At 42.0% G+C, this 22,869-nt stretch overlaps 2 protein-coding genes across 4 annotated transcripts in view; one reads left to right on the top strand and one right to left on the bottom strand.

Annotated features, from left to right (window-relative positions):
- The window catches only part of PHC3 (polyhomeotic homolog 3), a 395,745-nt gene that overhangs the window by 264,400 nt on the left and 108,476 nt on the right, over positions 1-22,869 (top strand). The window lies entirely within an intron of this gene.
- MYNN (myoneurin) lies at positions 284-19,886 on the bottom strand. Of its 3 annotated transcripts, none has more exons than XM_081953830.1 (8): positions 19,764-19,886; positions 17,810-18,109; positions 15,958-16,760; positions 12,868-13,027; positions 12,590-12,768; positions 11,549-11,632; positions 11,302-11,388; positions 284-5,291 (listed from the first exon to the last, which is right to left on the bottom strand). In XM_081953830.1, the coding sequence occupies exons 2-8, from the start codon at positions 18,073-18,075 to the stop codon at positions 5,029-5,031; spliced, it is 1,842 nt and encodes a 613-aa protein (XP_081809956.1). In that variant the 5' UTR covers positions 18,076-18,109; positions 19,764-19,886; the 3' UTR covers positions 284-5,028. The 3 variants fall into 3 exon arrangements, with proteins under 3 accessions (XP_081809956.1, XP_081809957.1, XP_081809958.1); XM_081953831.1 differs by lacking the exon at positions 19,764-19,886 and adding an exon at positions 19,545-19,647; XM_081953832.1 differs by lacking the exon at positions 19,764-19,886 and having other exon boundaries at positions 17,985-18,104.

Below are 22,869 nucleotides of genomic sequence, written 5' to 3' on the forward strand. Positions count from 1 at the left end.
GTGGGGTCTCAATGCAGCAATAGCTAATCGGATTGAAAGCATTTATTCTGTAGCTTTTGTGTTTGTGAGTGTGTATGTTGTAATGATCATAAATATGCCTTTTATATGATTTGTACTCTCAAGCGGATTTCAGACCACTCAGTTATCCTAAAATCCTTGGATGGTTTGTTTCATGTTTAGGTCATTGGTCGTTCTGGAATGAAGCCTTTTCAAATCTCTGTGTCCCTTTGTATCCCAAGCAACAATAGAAGGGCAGAGGACAGAAGTGTTACAAAACCAGTTTATTCAAATCTAACATTAAAATATTGCAACCTATGCACGGGTACCCTCAGAGGGATGTACAAAAACCTGGAAGTCAGCTACACACACATTTACCCAGGAAGAAAAAAAAAGATTTGCAAATACATGAGAAAAAATATTTCAGAAATAATTTAAACTGGGGGGGGGGGGGGAGTCACAAAACTCATCAGAATGCCCACAATCGTGCAACTCTCATGTGGCAAAAATAATAACATTCTCACCAAGAGCTCAATATACAGGTGAAGGACATCCCCTTTCTTCATGAAGGCAGCGTTCCACATCAGCATTTAAAACCTCTGTTTAATGGCTGGTGAATCACAGCAAATAGCTGGTCATCAACCAGAAAGTTAATTTAAGTCCAAAATGCAGTTGGCTCTTCCTTCCATCTCCCCCCCCCCCCCGCCCCTCAAGCTAGAGAGGAAAGCTTTATACACAAAATGTAGCACACCGCTCTTTGTGACACAATCCCTACAGTTCCCAGTAAATTCTCGCACCTAGTATTTTAATACCAGCAGAAACCATGGTTTGTGAAAAAGGTACATTATCGCTCAACAGCCCAAGTTTTCCAAGTATCACAGTGGACTCTTCAGACTTGGGAGGGAAAAAAGGTTGTATATTCAGTTATTGCTCCAATCATTTTCAGCTCTTCCAGAGCCTAAAGTAGTGTGTAAGATAAAAATGGCCTTTTAAAAAAATTGCTTCGTGTACAAACTACAAACCATAGAAAGGGGGAAAAAAATTATAAATATTAAATAGTCCTATAAAAAACTCCAGGGACAAGATTTTTGGAAATTCTGAAACAGTATTCAAGAGTCACCTAAATCATCTTCATCTGAAATACCTATATTAAACTGTTTTCTCCAGAAGGTAGTTTATAATGATATTATAAAGAAATCTATCCAAAACCTTCCTTCTTACACGTTTTTGATTTTTTTTTTTGTGCTAACAGAAGCTTAGTATCACCAGCACTAAGCAAGATTATACCAAAAAGTCTGATTTGAATGTATCAGGAAAATATCTATCAGAAACAACCAGATCCTCTCCATCTTCACAAAAGTAAAAAGTGGTTGGCAAGCTTCACAGAGCTAACCCTCCTTTCCCTCTTCCCTAAACTATGACTCCTAAATGTAGGCTAACAGCGCTAATTATATGTCCTTCAGTAGCGGGGGAAGGAAATAGGTGCCAATGCCACTTGGTTTGGGGCTGAAGTTTGTTAGGGTAGCAATTTGGCTGCTGTTAGTAAGGGCAAAATCCTTCTCTTTTTAGTTTTTGACAATTCAGAAACAGATTATTATTCAGGCTAGATTTACCAAGCAACACATCAAGCTAGGAACATAGTTCCTAAAAATCAGAATTACTGAGTCTCTAGGTCTCCTGGTGCTAAAAAAATGTATGGAGAGTCCTTTTAAACTCTGCTCTTCTTCTTGGTCCTACTCAGGCCAAAATGTCTGCACAATGACATCCAATGGCAATGTTCGTCCTTCACATACAGTTCTACAAACTCCCAGATTCAATAATTGGGACACAGCTCTGTTACCACACAGCACCCCTTGTAAAGATCTCTTGCCCTCAGGAACTGGAGGGCAAAACACACAATACATTGGTTCCTTTTACATTATGCAATGTAAGGAATACAGTTTATTCTGTCTGGATATGGTTTCCTAGTTACTGGATTATATTTAGTTTTGCAGATAAATACCATGCACCTGTGTAAGCCTATCTGAGTGGGTACTACAAATCTTACCTGAATCAGAATTTGAATTTGGTATAGTTGTTAGGGAGAGGGTACAGGTTGCATTAGTGCTAAAACTGCTGTACATTTAATAATTGTATTTTTTCTTATGACACAAAGAATTTGCTTTTTTTGCATTGGATAAATTTGTAAAAGAATGGAATCCTACTCAAACATTTCTCCATCTCTTTCAATATTCTTGGCTTGTATTTCTCAAGGTCTACAAAGAATAAGAAAAGGGAGTGAAATAGTACAGCTAGTTTTTTTCCTTTTTGTTTCTTAGGAGTTTGAATACAACTTCACATATGTTTAAGTTCACATGCTGTTTAATGTCAACTTAACAGCGCTTTTTAAAAACATGTCCTTATCAGCAATTCCTTAAGGACGCCTCCTAGTCAAAACATGAAGACAGAATTCTAGATAAACTGAATCTTTGGCTGAAACTAGCAGGTTAATTCCTTTACAATGCAGAGCTCCTTAAAGCATATATACTGTATTTTTGGCAAGAAGTGATTGAAAAAAATAGCAAGCCACTTGGCACCTCCTCACAGAAACACCTGGTATTACTTAAATGGAAAACATAACTGCTACGAGGACATCAAGAGCTAAAAAAAAATGTCATTTTTTGTACTCTTCTGTGGAAATAGGAAGGAACCACTGCTAGAGCTTGCCTCGAATTTTTGCTAAAAAATTTCAACTGGAAGGGAATTGTTTTTCAAGGGAAAAAAAAAGAACCCTACATGCCTTTAGCAGCGTAGAAATGGTTGGCGTGGATATTGTATAGGTTTTGGGCTGGCTTCTATTGCCCAAAGATTTTACAATCCATCAGAAAGGACAGATCAGAAGTCAGCTATGTATTCAGAAACTGATTTGGTATACATGAACCATTCAGAATTTTAAGCTAGGTAAGTACAGAAGTGATCAGATAGTTTGCCAGAGAAAAGATGGAATATTACTATTTCTTCTTCAGCCCCTTCATTTTTCTGATAGCTGTGGAGGAAATAAAATTCTTTTTCTACAACTAACATGACAAATCAAACTAACAACCTTCTCAGAAAACTACTAACTTTTGTGAGATTACTGATAAACCGGAAGAGCTTTTCTTAAATCTGTAACCAAGCCATTCCATTTCAAGCCAGGGATATCTGAAACTGGAAACAAAAGTCCTGGGACCAACTACTTGGACTAGCCAAATCTGTACAGAATCGGTAGCAAGTCAGGAAAAAAAATACTTCAAGTGATTCAAGCTTTGAATTTTATCCCCAAGACCTGAATATCATAATTATATTATTTATTAGCAATGGAGCCAACATATAGCACAATCATTGATAATAACTTATCAGGCTCTTTCGCTAATATAGGCAATGTTGCAAATTTCTCTTTAGACAAGAAATTCATCCTGTGGCCTGCCTAGCAAATATCATCGCAGCTTTCTATATCCAATGACTTAATCTCTCGTTCAGATTTATCTCTGCTTCTGAACACATGGCATCTTCTTCAGATAGCCTCCTCTGCCCCAAGATCCTAATTTCCCATGACAAAAATGGCACAACTCCCCCCCCCCATCTTTTGTACAATGACATCCAGGTGTATTTGTAACACTTGGTGGAACATACTGGGCAGCTGCTGAATCTATATTGGCTGTTTTCAAAGTTGCTTTCAATTATTGTTGGATTTGTTTATTTCAAAATTTATATCATCAATGATTTGGATGAGGGGATAGATGGGGAACTCATCAAATTTGCAGATGACACCAAACTGGCAGGAACAGCCAACATTCCAGAAGACAGGCTTAAGATACAGAAGGATCTTGACAGACTTGAACATTGGGCACTATCTAACAAAATGAAATTCAGTGGTGAAAAGAGTAAGGTTCTACATTTAGGCAAGAAAAACAAAATGTACAGGTACAGTATAAGTGGTACCTTGCTCAATAGTAGTAACTGTGAGATCCCTCTCACAGTCTTGGAATCCTAGTGGACAACCATTTAAATATGAGCCAGCAGTGTGCAGCAGCTGCCAAAAAAGCCAACACAGTTCTAGGCTGCATCAACAGAGGGATAGAATCAAGATCACGTGAAGTGATAATAACCACTTTATAATGCCTTGGTAAGGCCACACTTGGAATAATGCATTCAGTTTTGGTCGCCACAATGTAAAAAAGATGTGGAGACTCTAGAAAGAGTGCAGAGAAGAGCAAGCAAGATGATTAGGGGACTGGAGGCTAAAACATATAAAGAATGGTTGCAGGAACTGTGTATGTTTAGTTTAATAGAAAGAAAGACTAGGGGAGATATGATAGCAGTGTTCCAATATCTCAAGGGTTGCCACAAAGAAGAGGGAGTCAAACTATTCTCCAAAACACCTGAAGGTAGAACAAGAAGCAATGGGTGGAAACTAATCAAGGAGAGAAGCAACTTAGAACTGAGAAGAAATTTCCTGACAGTTAGAACAATTCATCCGGGGAACAGCTTGCCTCCAGAAGTCGTGAATGTTCCAACACTGGAAGTTTTTAAGAAGAGACTGGATAACCATTTGTCTGAAGTAGTGTAGGTTTCCTGCCTAAGCAGGGGGTTGGACTAGAAGACCTCCAAGGTCCCTTCCAACTCTGCTATTGTATTGTATTTTAAAAGCTAAGTCATTTACAGTTTAAAAAAGACTCTAATTTCAGTTCAATGTTTTTAGGTTGAATACCTTGACTTAGTTTCTGCACGAGCACTAAAGGATGTTCTCCGTGTTAAATGGTTTAGGATTCTTAAGGCAGATGTTGAAGAAAAACAAAAGATTTTTTTTTTATCTCCTAGAAAAGGCAATCTTTCAGGTGAAAATACATAACCTTGTTCGAGAGTAACAAAATATTCAAGGAACACTGAATTCAAAGCAAAGAAGCATCACCCAAAAGTCCATAGTGGAAACTGAGATGAAATCTAGCTCACCCACAGCTCCTTTTGATCAGAGATGTTTGGATTTCTAGAGTTTTCATCACTCAACAGTTGTCAGTACAATTGTTGGAGGAAAATAAACTGAGGTTCTGAATATCCTGTGATGGAAGATCTCAGAAGTGTGTCGGATGGGGAAGACTGACCATCCGTGACAGGCAGCAATACCTGATGGTCCTCTGTTCCAATTGGCAGAGGCAATATGTCTGAAGGCTTCACGTCAGCAGATTCCAGCAAAAGACTTTTCTCACTGGGAATTGAATCTTGCTCGCTGAAGGAAGAAGGGTCAAGTGCGATGGAATCCAATGGGTTCTCGGAATCTGAAAAGTCAAACAATACTGAAGAATTACTCTTGAAAAGAAAGACCTATTTAATAATATATCATGTAACATGGGCCCGAGGAACATTCTATTTTATTTATTTTATATTTCCATTTATTTTATATTTACACAAACACTCACACACAAACACACACGCTGTCCCATCTCCCTCACAGAGCAGATCTGGCCAGTGTACAATGTAATCCGTACCATAAAATATTTCAGCCAAATAATTTAAGGTTAAAAATGTAAACATGTAAAACAGCGCTATAAAAATGGAAGAGTTGAAGAGATGGAGGATGGGGAGACTGAAGAGCTGTTAATACAGGGGAGGGGGAAGGGCTCTCATGGCAAGGCTACACAGCTAGGTTTTGACCCTTCTGCAGAAAGCCAAGAGATTGGGGGCTTTCCTTATCTCTGCAGGCAAGATGTTCCACAAAGCAGGGGCATCGGCAGAAAAGACCCTCTTCCTTGACCCTACCAGTTGGAATTCTCTGACTGATGGGAGACGTAGCATGTTTTCCCTGCCTGAACGAGCAGGATGGGCTGATGTGATATATATGAGAATAGAATAGAATAGAATTCTTTATTGGCCAAGTGTGATTGGACACACAAGGAATTTGTCTTTGGTGCAGATGCTCTCAGTGTACATAAAGAAAAATAAAAAAGAATGCATTCATCACAAATCATAAGATACAACACTTAGTGATAGTCATAGGTTACTAATAAGCAATCAAATCATGCCGTGTTTCCCCTAAAATAAGACAGGGTCTTATTTTATTTTGACCCTCAAAATATGGCCTTGGTCTTATTATCGGGGGGGGGGGTGTTTTATTATTTTGGGGATGCAGGAGGCGGCAAGCATGGGACTGCATGTCCTGTCACCCCCATCACCTCCCCTCTCTATTCTTTGCACCGGCCGAGCGGCTGGCCAGCACTGCTCTGACGTGTCCTGTCACCGCCCTGCGTCCGGTTGGGCTTTCTTTGCGAGGGGGACAATCTGGGGAGTGAGAGATTTAGGAAGCCTGGGCTGGCATGGGGCAGTTTCTCCAGTGAAGCGTCTGATTCATCCCCAGGGGTGAGCGTTTTGCCTCCTCTCTGCCCCGACTTGGAAGCTGCAGAGAAGCCTGCCATACCCGGCGAGGGGGGGGGAGAAGAGACGGCAAGAGAAGCCATGTCTCGCTCTATGCCTCTCACTTCTCCCCCACCCCACCTGCCACCCGTCTTGCTAAAGAGACGGTGGGGAAGGAAAGCAGCCTGAATTCTGTTAGCATTGGGGCGGGGTGGGAGGAGTTGGGGTGCGAGACACGCGTCCTACCCAAGACTTGCAGCTCCGTCGTGTTTCTCGCTGTTTTGTCCAGGGAAGCACCCTGTAAAAACAAATCTCGCGAGTTCAACTTCCCTGGACAAAACACCCTTATTTTGTCCCGATCCACGTGGCTCACTGGGCCACGTGGGTCAGGACAAAATAATGATAAAAAATTGTGGGTAACTGCTGCTACAGTACCCTTTGGAAGGCCGATGCAAGGCCTGTGGGGTACATCACTTGGCCTCCTGCTGCTTTTGTGGCCGTAATCGATGGCAAAAGCAGCCACTTTGGAGGCCACGGCCTGAGCAGCACCGGCAAATCAGCTGTTTTTTGAATGGCAGCCAGATCGGCTCAACTGATCCGATTAAGGAGCCAAGAAGCGCTAAGGTGACCGGGGAAGGGAAGGGCTTCCTCCTATACTTGCCACGGCACCCTTTCACTAGGGCTTATTTTTGGGGGAGGGCGTATATTTACACCCACCTCAAAAACCAGGCCTGGGTTTATTAGCAGGACATGTCGTATTTTCAGGGAAACAAGGTACTAGGAAACAAATAAAACAATATAAATGGTAAAAATAAAAGCACCATGGTTATAGTCACAAGTGGGAAGAGATAGGTACTAGGAAGGATGAAAAGAATAACAGTAATACGGTCTTATCGGTAATGACCAACATCTAGCAATGCCTAACATAGCAATTAGCTTTTAGATTTATAAGGATATTTTTAAAAAGTTGTTTCCCTTTCTTTCCCAATCAACCCCACATAATACTTAGCTAGAATAGCTGCTGGCACTAACGAGAATTAGACTGCAGTGTATTATTTATTTTGTAGTGTTATATTTTATCCATTCAGGAGATCAAAACAGCACACTATAGTGCTCCTTCTTCTGTTTTTCCCCACAGCCACTAGGGAGAGATTGAGTTGAGAGAGCATCTGGTCTCAAATCACCCAGTCAGGTTTTGTGGCTTAGGACTGATTAGAACCAGGAGTCTCGGGTGCCAGTCTAAAACTTTAACCACTGAGGCACACTGCCTCTTTTTAAAAAAGTGTTACTGAGGAAAGGCTCTTCTGGACCTTCATCAGAAAAGCCAATCTGTTATAGTAGTATAATTTTCCCTTACAAACAAATTAATACTTTCCACCTCATAGGATTTTATCCATTTAGGACAGCGATCCCCAATCTTTCAGGCTTTGTGGACCAACAGGGGGAAGGGGGAAGGGAATGGTTCACAGGTGGGTTTCAGCCAGTTCTGACCGGTACGCCCATACTGGTTGAAAGAATTTGGCGTGCCTTCCTGTACCGGGGCTTCCGGGGGCCCGGAACTAGAATGGTCCCTCCCCTGGCCTGCCCCTCCCCCCTCGTCCACCAGCAATGCCTTCCAGGAGGTTTCGGCTGGTGGCGCACAGAGGGAGGGCAGGGAATCCATGCCGAGGTAGGAAATCGCATGGATTCCCCACCCCCTTCATTGGAAATGAGGTGGCTGTCAGAGGTGAGAGCAGCGCGCACCCGTTGGCTTGTCCAACGAATCCTCCCCTCCTATTAATTCTTCTGTTTGAACAAGCCACGTGGGGCACGCTCCCTTGCTTTGACAGCTGCCTCGTTTTTAATTGGGGGGAAAAAGAAATCCATCTTTTCTGTCCCTCTCCATGGATCCCCCCCCAATTGGAAATGATGCGGCTGTCAAAGCAAGGGAGTGCGCCCTGCATGGCTGTTCAAGCAGCAAAAGAAGGAACAGGAGAGGAGTTTCACGCGGGGCTTTTTAAACAGCCAAACGCTCCTCCTGTTCCTCAGGCGGGCCGGATCGTGAGTGCACACCAGGCTGTTGCTCCACCTGCCATTGCTGCTGTCGGCGCGACTCTCGTGAGGGAAAGAGAAAAAAATAATAAAAGGCTCCCGCCATGGAGCAACCCACTCCGCTACCCCGCCCAGCAGAGCTTTTTTTCCCCCTCTCAGCTCGGCTCTTCTTTGCCCACCAAAGCGCTGCCCCCACTTGGCTGCCCTCGCTGTCGCCATGCACACCCCTCTGCGTGCCCGGCCAAAGGCCTGAGGGGGAGCGAGTGATGGCAGCATGGGGTAGCGGCTACTGCTCCTGGGCTCGCTGTGGGTAGCGGGCAGCACCCCGACTCCCCCAACACCGCCGCGCCGCCCACAGAACCAAGGCAGGGAAGAAGATTGAAAGACGTGGAGCCACAGACTCCCCCCTTTCCCCCGCCCCACAGCTCGCCTCCTTGGGTGGGACCAGGGTGCACGCAGGGTGAGTGGAGTTTGCGACCAACTTTAAAGTGAATGGGGCTGTTTGTGACTAAATGGGAAAGAGAACATAGAGGAATGCAAGGGAACATGGAAGTAATCTAGTCCAACCCCTTCCCAAGGCAGGAGTCTTTCCTTCTCTTTGAGAGCTGTCAGTGGCACACATGAGGGAAATGGTATGTGTGTGTGTGAATGAGAGAGAGAGGGAGAAAGAAAGAATGAGAAAGAGAAAGGAAGTTAGAGAGAAGGATGGATGGATGGAAGGGAGGGAGGGAGGGAAAGAAAGAAAATAAATGGGGGAGAGAGACACAAGAAGGAAAGGAGAGAGGGAGAGAGGGAGAGGGAGGGAGGGAGGGAGGGAGGGAGGGAGGGAGGGAGGGAGGGAGGGAGAGAGAGAGAGAGAGAGAGAGAGAGAGAGAGAGAGAGAACTTATGATCACAATTGAGCCCAAGATTTTGGCTGCTAAGCAAGAGCGTTGAGTCTCACCACATTTTCCAACTTGGCCACGCCCACCCAGTCCAATGACCTCCAAGCCACTCCCACAAAACAGGCCATACCTATAGAATAGGTTATAAAAAATTTTTGAAACCCACCACTGGAATGGTTACACATGAGCAGCTGGCGAGGGCGTGTGCCGCCCTATTTGCACAAAGAGTGGACACACGCACCTGTCACCCAAATAGAGTCGGGCGCGCTCACCCACTGCTTCCACGGTCCAGTTCCAAATGAGCCAAGGCCCGGTAATGGGCTACAGCCTAAGGGCCGGGGACCCGATTTAGGGCGACGCACTCTTAATTTCCAATAAAACTCGTTTGAAGTTCACATTTTATTTTTAAGGATCTCAGCAACATCATAGGTCTCTCCATTGATGACTGAGATCCTCAGTTTCAAGAAAATAATTGCAAAGAAGTGGCAGGAAGACGAAGAATGCTAAAGCAGTATACCTGAAAAGTAATCACGTCTTTGCAGATATATTAAGTGTCAGGGTAATGATGATTTAATAATTGAGGGCGTATCTCTCTCTCCTCGTTTATCTATCTCCATTGTATTGTCCGGGTAGAATTGAAGATTGATTGATTGCCTGGTATTTGCCTGATACGTGTATGCATGTATATGAGTCCAATATATAAACCACTGTTTGAAAGGTAAAACCTTTGTGCACTGTATTTTGCTCCTGGATTGAAAATAGTAGTCGGGTTGTGCATACTCTGACAATAAGCCTTCAAATGCCTGTACCTAAAAACTACATAATCGTATTGTCTTCTGCACCCATCACAACACCCAGAAATATACCCAAGCACCCATAGTGTGAGGGGCAGGGGTGGGTTCCTGCCAGTTCTAACCTCTTCTATAGAAGAGGTTCCACAAATCTACAGTGCCGTTTAGAACCAGTTCCAGCTCCCTCCCCCCGCCCGTCCGCACATCATCAAGATGAAGAGCGAGAGGAGGAATTCTGGGAGTTGAAGTCCACAAGTCTTAAAGCTGTCAAGTTTGAACACCCCTGGGTTTTTTTTTTCTAAAGGGTTAGGGGTGCAAGGGTCTTGTAACTTGACAGCTTTTAAGACTTGCGTGCTTCAAATGACAGAGTTTCTGAGCCAACGTTTTGGTTGCTAAGCAAGAGCGTTGTTAAGTGAGTTTCACCACATATTACATGTTGGCCACGCCCACCCAGTCACATGGCTGGCAAGCAACTCTCACCCGGTCACATGGCTGGCAAGCCAGTCCCACCCAGTCACATGGCCGGCAAGCCACTCCCACAAAGCAGGCCACACCTACAGAAGAGGTTCTAAAAAAATTTGAAATCCACCACTGGTGAGAGGTGAATAAGAGGGGTGAGGGGTGAGTAGGAGGAACATGTCTGACACAGATCTCACCATAAATCTTCCAAGTATTTGATTGTAATACTAAAGCTGGCACTGGAATAATGGATTTTTTAAAGAACAATAAAGAAATTTCATGTTTACAAGTTACATGATATTCAGCCATGCATTAAAAAAAAAGCTAATGATTAACCTATATAAACGAACAGTACAGAGGGATAGGGAATCATTTCAACTAAAGCTAAAGCAGTACTGAAAACATGATGCAACACTCCAATATTTTCCTGCCCATTTATCCTTTCCTGGTTCGTTTGTTCTCTTAGTTTCTTTCAATATTTTATGCAGGGATAGATTAGCAATACAGAATGTCAGGACCTCACTATAAAAAATCCAGCATTTAACTTTGTTAGCTTGGAAGACTGAGGCACAGATTTCTCTGCTTTGAACAGAGACTAAATAAATGCCTTTGATCTAGGCCAAGGAGGTCAAACTCGCGGCATCATGGCAGCGTCACATGATGTATCGGGACTCTTTTCTCCTCCGCTAAACCGGGCGGGGGCAGAGCCAGCAGGCGAGTTTGACACCCCTGATCTAGGCTGTGTGAGCATTAGGTATTAAAGTCAGCACTTACCCGAATGAACTTTCAATTTGTGTTTCTTTAGGTTCTTGATATCTGTATAGCAGTTTCCACACAGCTCACAGATAAAGGGTCTTTCACCTTAAAGCAAAATTTCTAGTCAGACTCACCAAATTCCAATATAAGTATTTCAACAGGAAGGGGGTGGGTGGGTGAAATCACCCTTCAATTAGCAAATAAGCGGTAATGTAGGATTAAGCAACATTTCACGTGTAAGTAGTGGATTTGCTTCAGATTTTACCTGTATGAGACCGGAAGTGTTTGTTAAGTTCTCCTGAAGAAATGAAGCTTTTGCCACAAATGCCACATATATAAGGTTTCTCTCCTGCAGATAAAATAAGGGGTAAGTTATCAGAAAATGGTGTCCTTCACCATTAGTTTAGTTTACTTTATTGTCATCGCACCTCGTACAACGAAATTAAATGCCATCTTCGGTGTACATTATAAAAATAAAAACACAAACACACATCCTTCACGTGCTATATAATTGAAATTGAAAACCTGATTTTGCATCATACCATAGAATTCAATATGGTTACTGCCGTGAGATAGAAGCTGTTTTTCAGCCTATTTGTCCTTGTTTTTATTATCCTGTACCGTCTGCCAGATGGTAACAGTTCAAAAAAAGAAGGGGTGCCCAGGATAAGATGGATCTTTAAGAATGTTTTGAACTTTCTTAAAAGCAGCGGGAGCTATAAAACTCTTCCAAAGAGGGGAGAGGGCAACCAATGATCCTCCAGGCAATGACATTAACCCTCTGGAGTGCCGTTCTGTCTGCCACTGTGCAATTGGCAAACCATACACAGGTGAGGTGCAGTAAGTTAAAATACTCTCTATGGTGCAGCAGTAGAAGGTCACCAGCAGTTTTCCATTCAGTTGTTGTTTCATGAGAATTCTCCGGTAGTATAATCTCTGCTGGGCCCTTTTGACCAGTGCTGCAATGTGAGTACCCCAGGTCCTCTTTTACGCTAACACCCAGAAACTTAAAACTGGCCACTTACTCCACTTGGTCTCCATTGATAAGCAAGGGCTGTCTGTCTGATCTATTCCTTCTATAGTCCACCAAGGACCAAGTTATTGTCTCCACACCATGAAAGCAACCGGTCTACCTTAATGATACATTGAATGGTCTCAATCAGATACCTGGTCTCCAAACTTTTTAGTCTGTTATACTTTCCTACTGAGGGCAAAAGACACATGCCTTTCAAAATCATGCCTTCAACTTCCCTTTTTATAGCTACACCAGCCCAGCAAGGCCTCCCTAATTTTATTTCAGGATTACCTGTATGCTTTCTTGAGTGAGTGATGAGTGAACTTGAAACGGCAAAGGTTTTCCCACAGGTGTCACAGACATAAGGCTTTTCTCCCGTGTGTCGTCGCACATGGTAAGTCAACGTGCTTGCTTGTGCAAATCGCTGCCCACATCGATCACAGACATATGGCTTCTCTCCACTGTGTTTCCTAAGGTAAAAAAAGCAACGCCTACTATCAGTGTCCCGGTGGCTTGTAAGCAAACAACATCATCTTTAGACAAATTTCGGGTGATGCTCATTCACTCACCTGGCGTGAATTTTTAGATTACTCGAAGTTGCAAATTGCAGATTGCAGGCGTCACACTTGTATGGTTTCTCTTCTCCGTGATGCATTCGGCTATGGAAAACAAGCTGGCATTTCTGAACAAAACCTTTGTCACAGAGATCACATTTGTATGGCTTTTCACCTGCAAAGGGAATTAAGATGTTACTCTAGCCATGCCTTCTAAAGGATCCCCTCCCCTCCCATTCTGAACAAAAAGGAATTGTGGACAGAGGCAGGGAGATATGTCTGAATTTCATTCAGACCCTAGGAGAGGTCATCTTTTTGGCTGATGAAGCTCTTTATTCCAGCTTAACAGCAGTTTGATCTATTGCCAATAATAGATGGAATGGAGATATTTTCCCCCCCAATTATCCAAAATAATCTGTAACTGCTCATATAATGCTGGAAAACTTTTTGCCACAAATCAACCCCTTAGCAAATGTTCAGGAGTTCTAGGTATTGTCTTTCTGCTTAATTAAGGCTTGAAAATTTTGAGACACTGTTTACTCCACTGAGTTTTGGTATGATTACACATTTAATAGGAACGAAGAGGTAGATAGCGGTTCGCGCGTTTTCCTTTCATGATTTCACCAATTGTTTATCAAGTCAAATTTGACCTTCTGAGTTTAATTATGTATTCATTACATTTACATGCCATCCATCTCACTATCAAGCAACTCTGTGTGGACCCTCAGTGTCATAAATAACAGTATAAAACAATTAGAACGTTAAAAACATTGGTCACTAAAAGTTAAAATATAAAGTTGCACTGTGTATACTGCAAAGACAATTTAGACCCACACAGTTGTTAGTTCTAGAAGATTGCATGGCAAAAAATACTGTGTAGAAAGATATGGCTTACCTGTCACATAATCCTCACCAAAATAATAACGAATGGAACTGTGACAATCTCACACTGTTACTTATTAAGATTTTAATTACTGTGTATAGGAGCCACACACTACAACTTCCATAGCAAACATTTTTTAAAGACTGCCATAAAAGGGGGGGACGGGACATCTGTTGTGGGTTTTCTTTTAAAGTGATCAGTCTGAAGGATTACAACAAGATTCCTTTTTCTGGTGAAGTAGAAGCTTACTGGTTTACAGCCAATATGATACCAAAAAAAAAAAAAGTCTTTTCTCACCTCTCCTTCCTCCTAGCTGTCTTCAGCTTTCAGTTTTAGATTCTGGGCATCCATCCAGTTAGCACCTGGAATGTCTCTCCAGCCAAGCAACGTGACCTTGGCCGTCTTCCCAAAACAGTGACTGTGAAAAATGAGCCCTTCTTTGCCACCTTTTCAGTTCACAAAGAACCAAGAAGGACATTACTGTATTCCTTTTCGGTCTTTTTGTTTCTCTCCTATGTTTCCTGGCCTAGGGATTCCCTGCCTTAGCACTTAGTCTCCCCCTTCCCTTGTCCAGCCCTTGCCAGTTATCACCACCACCAGGAGTCAACTGCTTGGAAGCGAGTTTGGCAGGACCAATATAAGAGCTCTCTCTCTCTCTTTCTCTGTTTCCTATTTTAGCACTCTCTTTTACGGCTAGCTGCTCTGACTTTGGCTGATTTGATGCCTGACCTGGTTTTGTGGCTGCTGCTTGGACCAGATCATGAGTTGGAATTTAGTCACTGCTCTTCCCACTGGACAGGTCTTCTTAGCTGCTAGAACCAAGCAGAACAGGAAGCTCTCTCCTTGATTTACCAGACAGGTCACTCACTCACACTAGTCAATGTCCTTGGAAGTCTGACCATTCCATTACTGGACTCCAACTTTCTGGTATCACTGCAATCCCTATAAACCTCAGCTGCTACTTTCAAGCTGAGCTGCCAGGCCACTCTCTGAAGCCTCTGTCTGTTTCCTTCTTATCGAACCCCACAACATAAAATGTATGTGCTCATCTGTATGCACTTCATCTGAGTCTTTGGTTTTCTTCCCAAGCCTCTTCCTCAAGTGTTCTTCAGACTTCTACAACTAGCTCTCCACCACACCAAATCTTCAGCTACTACTACGTCGTGTTATGGCAGCCAACACACCATCACCCAAGTTGCCACCCCAACTTCTCTGGAATTAGCAATAGCAAAAGCACTTATACCGCTTTACAGTGCTTTACAGCCCTCTCTAAGCGGTTTGCAGAATCAGCATATTGCCCCCCAAAATCTGGGTCCTCATTTTACCCACCTTGGGAGGATGGAAGGCTGAGTCAACCTTGAGCCTGTTGGATATGAACTGCCAAATTACAGTCAGCCGGCAGTCAGCAGAAGTAGCCTGCAGTATTGGACTCTAACTACTGTGCCACCGAGGCTCTAGCCTTTTTAAATAGCCAATTAGCCTTTTAAAAGCCTTTTTGCCTCACACGTGCCCTGCCCAGGTAAATGCTTATGTGCAAGACAAGTCAGGGCTGACACTGCAGGGCGAGCCACTGCTTTCACTCAACTGTCTCGTCATATAAACCATAAGATTCTCTTAACATTTTTACAATTACTGCAAAAATAAACATACTGCTTACATCAAAGTAGGTAACTGGTAACCTGTGCACCAGAAACCATTTCATTTAATAAGATTTTGTAGGTTTAACTATGTTTTTGTAATGCAACGTAGACATTATTATTATTATTTTGCTTTACTTTTCCCTTTCTTTCCTTGGAATAATTTTTATAATATCCCTACCTGAATAGTTCTGGAAAGAAACAAGGGCTACACATATTACACAAAGGGTAAAATAAGGCTCACAAATCAGTAGACCAGTGTATCTGGACAAAATAACACATCTACTCTGAAAATGCCCAGGACTGAGCTTTCTACTCACACACTATATTTGGTAAAATGTTCTCTCTCTCTCTCTCCTTGCAGTTTATAGAAGCAAGAAATACTGATATATCTAATTTCATTTGATAGGGTATACCTGCTTCCTTGAAAAAAATAACAATCTATAGATGAAGAATGTTCCTGAATCCTACTTATTTTATTATAACTGACCACAAGTTGGCAAAAGGGAATTTATTTGAAAGATGGGTGACCTTTCCTGCTCATTGTGACAGGATGTAATCCCCAAACCCAAACAGACAGCCTACCTGTGTGAGTTCTTACATGCGTTTTCAGCTGGTTGCACTGGGTAAACGCCTTGCCGCAGAGCTGGCACACGTACGGTTTGACTCCCTTGTGAATCCGCATGTGCCGCCTCAGGCTACTAGATTCCGAAAATACCTTCCCACATGTATTACACACTGGCTTGGCCTTGGGGTATTTCTGATCCAGGTCTTCTCCCGAGCTCTCCAACTGATAGGAGTTCTTGTCACTGGTAATGTTAGATAAGCAGTGCTCTTTCAAAGCACAATTTTGATGTGGTTTGCCTTGTTTTGGCTTCACGGCCATAGTCTGCACAAGGATTTCTTGAGCAGCAAAAGTTTCACTCTCCACCACAGGGGTAAGTTGCAGTTCAGAATTATCGCCACCTTGGGCAGCTTGTTCTGTTATCTCGGTGGCCAATTTATTTGCATCTAAAAACATCTCCATGGCAGAGTTTTCTGCAACATCACCTGTATATTGTATTGGCTTGCTCGGTGGGTGTTTGGGGGAACTGAAGGCCTTTTTTCGTTTTTTGGGTTGGACAGATTTTTTTTCCAAGGCTGCCGTTAAGACTGGGGATGGAGCTATATCCACTGAAGGAGCATCTGATTTCTCCTGGTTATTGTAGTCACGAAGTGTTAGCAGGCAAGTCTGTTGGTTCAATGCAATATTCCCAGTGATACTAGAAGTTTCTGTAGAAGAAGGATTAGCAATAAAAGCAAAATCTTCCATTTTAATTTTACATTTAGTGACTACTTCCTCCACTTTAAGATAGTCGGCAGCCTGGTGAATTTCTTTAACATTCCAACTGCAAGAAAAATATACATGAAGAAAACTGATGGTCTTAAAAACGCATGAATGTTAAATTGAGAAAACAGATACAACTTTTAAGCAAGATTTTTAAAAAATCTAGATCAGAATAAGACTTATAACATGCTCCCTTTCCCTTTTTTTGAAATGGCCATTAAATCACAAAAATAAGCCTCAGCCATAAAAGTTTTGTCACTGCTATATAATCCCATTTTACCAATCAATTCACCTGAACTATGTAGTCTAACACACTTATTCAGACTGACCAAATCTGATTCTGGACTTTAGCTGACACAGAGTATTGCCACATAAAAATATGGTAAATATTAAGAGATGAGATCCAATGCTTAGATGGACCACTGGGCAAATTCTAAGAAAATGTTGAAGTCAGTTTAGCCTACAAAAATGCTGAATAGAAAATAATCACAATCAATGTTTATATATCACCAAGTGATACTAACTGAATTATTCCTTCAGTCACCTCTGTGAGAGGCAGAGTGATGCAATGGTTCAAGTATTCGGACTAGAAGTGGGTAGATTCAAGTTCTCTCTACCCTTAGTCATGGAAGATGAGGTGACTTCAGACATCCTCACATGGTTGTCCTCATGGGGACAAGTAGGAGGAGCAAGTACTATTGTTAGCTTCTTGAATTCCTGTACAAAGGCAGGCTATAAATCTAATATCTCAATACATACCAAGCGGTATCAGTTCTAATTCCTTGTAACAAGCTGTTGTCATACAATCTTGTTAAGCTGTGGCTTGCTTTGAACTTCAATCAAAAGACTTTCCTTGCTTAATAGTGATTTTTTTAAAGTATGCCACTCATATAACAGAGGATTTTGTACCATCAAATGAGGAGCTTGCAAATTGGATTAAACCAATCGTCATGTAACATTGCACATCATCACCTTGCATATATTAGTTTTCTCTTCTATTCCTGCCTGCTTTATTTCTGTGACATCTTAACTTACATTGTAAGCGAGAGCATTCTGCTTAGTTCTCTGTCTAGTATTTCCTTTAAGCACTAAATAAATATCCAGCCATACCTATCAAGGTTTAAATCTCCTGTGTATATGAATTCCAAAAGTTTCTGAAATCCATCAGCCTTCACTTGATTCTGATCCAGAAATATATTACTCTCTGAAGTATCCCTGTAAATAGCCCAAAAGTACTCGCTAAAAGATGCAAGAACATTTCGATGAGCTTTGAACTGGAATTCACCAATAATGATGGTGCAGTCACAAAGGAACCCCACTTCACGCTGTCTGTTCAGACTTTCCAGGAGATGCTTACAGTGATGGGAACACTGCATTTTGCGTAATGATGCACAGTTTCTTCCCTTTGGCCTGAGAAGAAAAACAAATATATAAGCATCAGGGTTCCTACGGTAGTTTCAGCGGAATAAAAGCAGTAACACAAACCCATTCAAAGATTTGTCTCTGTCTCCTATTTTTGCATTATTTATACAACAGAATCTAATTATTATGAAGCAAAGCAACATACTGAGACAAAACGAAAACTATTTCATTCAGCAAATACAAGATCCCCACGGGTGCTATAGCTCACAAAAACTTTTGCTGGGAAAAGATGTTCTGCAAAGGATGAGCATTCCTTTCCAAAACAAGCACATTTAAATCAGATCAAAAAGGAAGCAGGTTAAACACTATTTTAGAATGTAAGGAGATATTTTGAAAACGGGACTCTCCTTCAGTTTGTCAACCAGAGGCTGAATCAGATGGGTAGCCTATCAAATTTCCTGTGTCATCTGAGCAGGTTTTGCCCACAACCCCATGCATGTAGATTTGGCAGAATAAATTCAAGAAGCCAAACGTAAAGGTCTATCTCAGTTGCAGAGCTCAACTGAGACTCTTCCCATTTTATGCAAAGGGTATTATATCTTACTGTTCAATGCCTTTATGTAGGGATCCAGATATATAAAGGGCAGAATATGATTTGGAGTGGCAGTAGGCACAAGGACCATCTGCAATCCCCCAAAGACATCTTTAGTTTCCGGTGTTCTTAACAGGGATGCATAGAGGTAGCCTCTTCATTTATTACATTTACAGTAATAAATAAAGAGCCTATCTTACAATATTAAAAAAGATAAAACTACACAAATAAAATACTACAAAAAAATGTGATACCCAACCCTCGCTGACAGATGGGGAGGGAGCAGGATGAGCAAGGGGGAAAGGTGGGATGTGTTATTCATCCAATCCATCTACACCAGTGGTTCCCAATCTTTTTTTTGGCCATGCCCCACCTAAGCATCTCTAAAGTCCTGGTGCCCCTCCCCACTTTGTGACATAGAATTCTTACTTTACTCAAAAAGTCAACTCTACTCACACGGAGGAAGCCTAAAAGGCTACTAATTTGGTTTAAACAAGGTTCAAATTGTCCCCATTAAAAATCAAATTGCCCTCCTGTGGGTCATGGGCCCCACATTGGAAACCACTGATCTACACAGAGTGGAAAGTTGGACCAGGACTGGAGAGACCCAGATTCAAAGGACCCCCAATTTCCATTAGAGAAACTCACTGGGTGATTTGGGCTTAGTCACCCTTCCTCACCCACACAAGGCTGTTAAGGGGTTCCTCCCTGTGCAAGATGCATGGAGCCCCTAAAAACAAATATATTGGGGTGTGGGGAGTTTTGGGGCAATACTGCAGAGGGGCATCTCCTGTAGGAGCAGAACACAAACTGGCACTAGCATCTTTTTCAGCTTTCCCTTTTGCCTGAGGGGTGGGAGGGGGAAGAGCCCCCTGTGGTTCCAAATCTGACCTCCCCCAATGCCGGCTCCCTCCTGTCACACACGCCCGCCAGCTGGGCTGCCTCCCATCCACTTCTCCTCGCTCCTTCGGATTTCTCTCCAGCAAAGCCCGGGTATCCCTTCTCCTTCCTCTCCCTCCCTCCCCCCGCCACCCATCCCAAATGGTTCCGCCCTAACCCCCGCTTCCTTTTCTCTCCCTCCCTCCCTATAGAATTACTGGGCGAACACACCTGGCAGGGGTGGCAACTCGAGAGCGGAAGCCTCTTCCGCTCAGGGCGCCATTTTGTGATGACGCGGGTGGAGTCCGCCTCCTCGGTTGGTGGCGGTTCCAGGCTCACTTCCGTTCGCCGGACAATTCCAGCCAGGAAAGAGTGGCGGTTGGAATCGGGGCGGGGCTTCGTGACGTAGCTGTGGGAAAATGGGCGTTTCTCCAGCATAAACTACATTTCCCATGATGTCTAGCGCGCTAAACTATTAATTTTGAGGGCGGCTGCGAATGACTTTGTAGAGACGGATGGCGTGAGATGTATTTGTCATCTGGTCAAGTGGAAATTAAGAATATTAGGATTCACTGGAATGTCTATAGTACATCTAGACCGAGGTCTCCAACCTTGGCAACTTGAAGACTTGTGGACTTCAACTCCCAGAGTTCCTCAGCCAGCTAAGTTGGCTGAGGAACTCTGGGAGTTGAAGTCCCCAAGTCTTAAAATCCCTGGTCTAAACAGAGGAAAGCGCAATTGGCATAGCTGCATAATAAAACCATTACTCTTACTTTTACGCAGCCAAGTCGGAAACAAAAGTAATAAACAGTTATTTCAAAGCCGCACGGTAGCAATATTAAAACATAGAGGTGCACGTTTTTTTTAAGTTATCCTTTTCTTCCTAGGAGCATGCGTAAAAATGTATTAAAAACAAATTTATTGCAACAAATTATTTGAGTCCATTTTTAAGCACTTTCTATCCATTACAAATAAAGTACATTTTAAAAAACTTTGAATAAGTAACTTAATGTCTAAATAAAAAGTCGTTTTGGAGATTTAAAATATGTTTCCGCCCGGTTTCGAACCGGGGACCTTTCGCGTGTTAGGCGAACGTAATAACCACTACACTACGGAAACTGCCATGCCCAACGCCTTGAAATTATCTTCCTTATGCCTTTACTTTTACTATGCTAATTCATCCTCAAGCAGAATTCGAATACGGCATCATTCGAAAGTGAGATCAAATATTTATTCACAAAAATTCCAACCAATATATAGATACTGCAGCCCCAAATGAAGACTTCCTTTATCGAGTCTTGCTGCTACGCATTTATAGGATAATGAGATCTAATCGGGTAATGAAATGTCTGCAAGACAGAAACCCAGCTCAAAAAGCAGCAAAGAGATCACAATTCTACCCCGAGCTATATAGATTCGCAACTATAATTAGCATTTATAGTTACAAAAAATAATTATTAGATTATCCTCATCTTCTTTTCTTAAAAACCCAATTACTTATGAGTTGATAAAAAGAAGGGATTAGCTGTTATTTTGTCACTCCTTGAGGCAACTGTTGAGAATTAAAACAGTATAAAATAAACTAAAATTGATAAGAGTTGTTATATTCTATAAAACCCTATATAATTAATTTTAGAAAAGGACGTTGTAAGCACACCTAGGTGGACATAACTGCCAAATTGAACACAGCGGGATTTCAGGGGTGAGCAAGAAACAAACATTGGAATGATGGATAATTAAATGTAGATTCGTTTTCCATACTCTCCTTTCTTTCAAGGAAGGTATATAATTACCATCTCATCCTTATTTCCCCTCAATACCAGGTGAGATGATCATTGAATGTTAAAACAATATATTCACAATATAAGGTGCCCAGATTTTTCTTTCTTCTTTCTGTGGTGAAGTTAGTTGAATTTCTTGTTTCCTAATAAATAGAGCACTTTCGTTATCTGCAACTATCACAAAGTACCTGTTCCATCAAAGTAAATAACACCATTACACAAGCACAACAGATGTTGTGGCAAGTGTTCCTCTCCCTCTTCAAACTTGTGGGAGTGGAAACCTCATGCCACATTTGGCAGAAAGCATAGCCTCAGTTTCCATTTTTTCCTGCAATAATGTTAGGAAGAAGAAGAAACAATGTTGTAACCAACATGAAAGATGTTGCAATTCCCCAGGACTGAACTGAGACTTAAAAGATAACACATGATATTCATTAGGATGATTCATGTGACATGCTTATTTGTTATCAAATTATTTTGTTGTGCAAGTAATTCAGTTTTCTTGGGGCATGTGGCATAGTGAACTAAAAACTCACTACAAAGAACCAAACTCCCCAGAACACTCTGGGCTAAAAGATGGTTTGATGCTACTCACATGGGAATAAATCCCATTGGCTTCAGTGGGGTTTGCTTCTAATTAAATTTGGGATGGAGAGCTGATGCGTTCCAGATTTCCCTTACAATTGTCTATGTTGGCTGAGAAAGACAGAGCTATAATTCCAAAAATTTGGAAAGCAATAGCTTTCCCCTTCCTGGTGTAATATAAAGAATTCCAATGAATGCCATTCAGTCATTGCAAAGTGATTGATGGGTCCCAAGTAGAGAAAAAAAGGATTTTTACATACCTATTATCCCACTTTTAAGTACTAAAATGTTTTAGGCATGTTAGTGCTTGCTTACCATTCTTTGCCTTTCAAATGGAAAAATCTTTATATTTCTTTGTCTTTCAAACTGGAAGAAGATTGTTTGAGTCAAGATACTTTTATAATCTTTTTATGTGGGGCTATATAGACTAAATATAGAATGAAGAATTTGCTGTATTAACATACTGCTGCCCTAAGCCTGGAGGAGGAATAGCCCATCAAAGTACTTTTTTCAGGAAGAGAAGATAGTTTTGCCCACTTCCCCAATCCCTGCTCAGACTCTATGCTTCTTAAACATTCCCTATGTTATTCTCTTGCCATTGTCTTTCTCCAAAAGCCAAATAAAAACCCACTGGAATTCATTTGTGGGTATGTTACATCACCAAACCAGGGGTGGGTTCCTGTCAGTTCTAACTTCTATAGAAGAGGTTCCATAAATCTACAGTGCCGTTTAGAACCGGTTCCAGCTCCTTCCCTCCGCCCTTCCACACAAGATGAAGAGCGAGAGGAGCAATTCTGGGAGTTGAAGTCCACAAGTCTTTTTTTTTTTTTTTTTTTTTTTTTTTTTTTTTTATAATAAAATTTTATTGGTTTTTCAAGATTTATAGGGAAAAGGGTAAATGGACAGGTATACAAATTTTGGCAGTTGCAAAGTGTGTGAGGCCCCCCTCCCTCCATACCCATAGTATACAT

Source organism: Natrix helvetica, assembly GCF_964273705.1.
Source record: "Natrix helvetica genome assembly, chromosome: 5".
Taxonomy (NCBI): Eukaryota; Metazoa; Chordata; class Lepidosauria; order Squamata; family Natricidae; genus Natrix; species Natrix helvetica.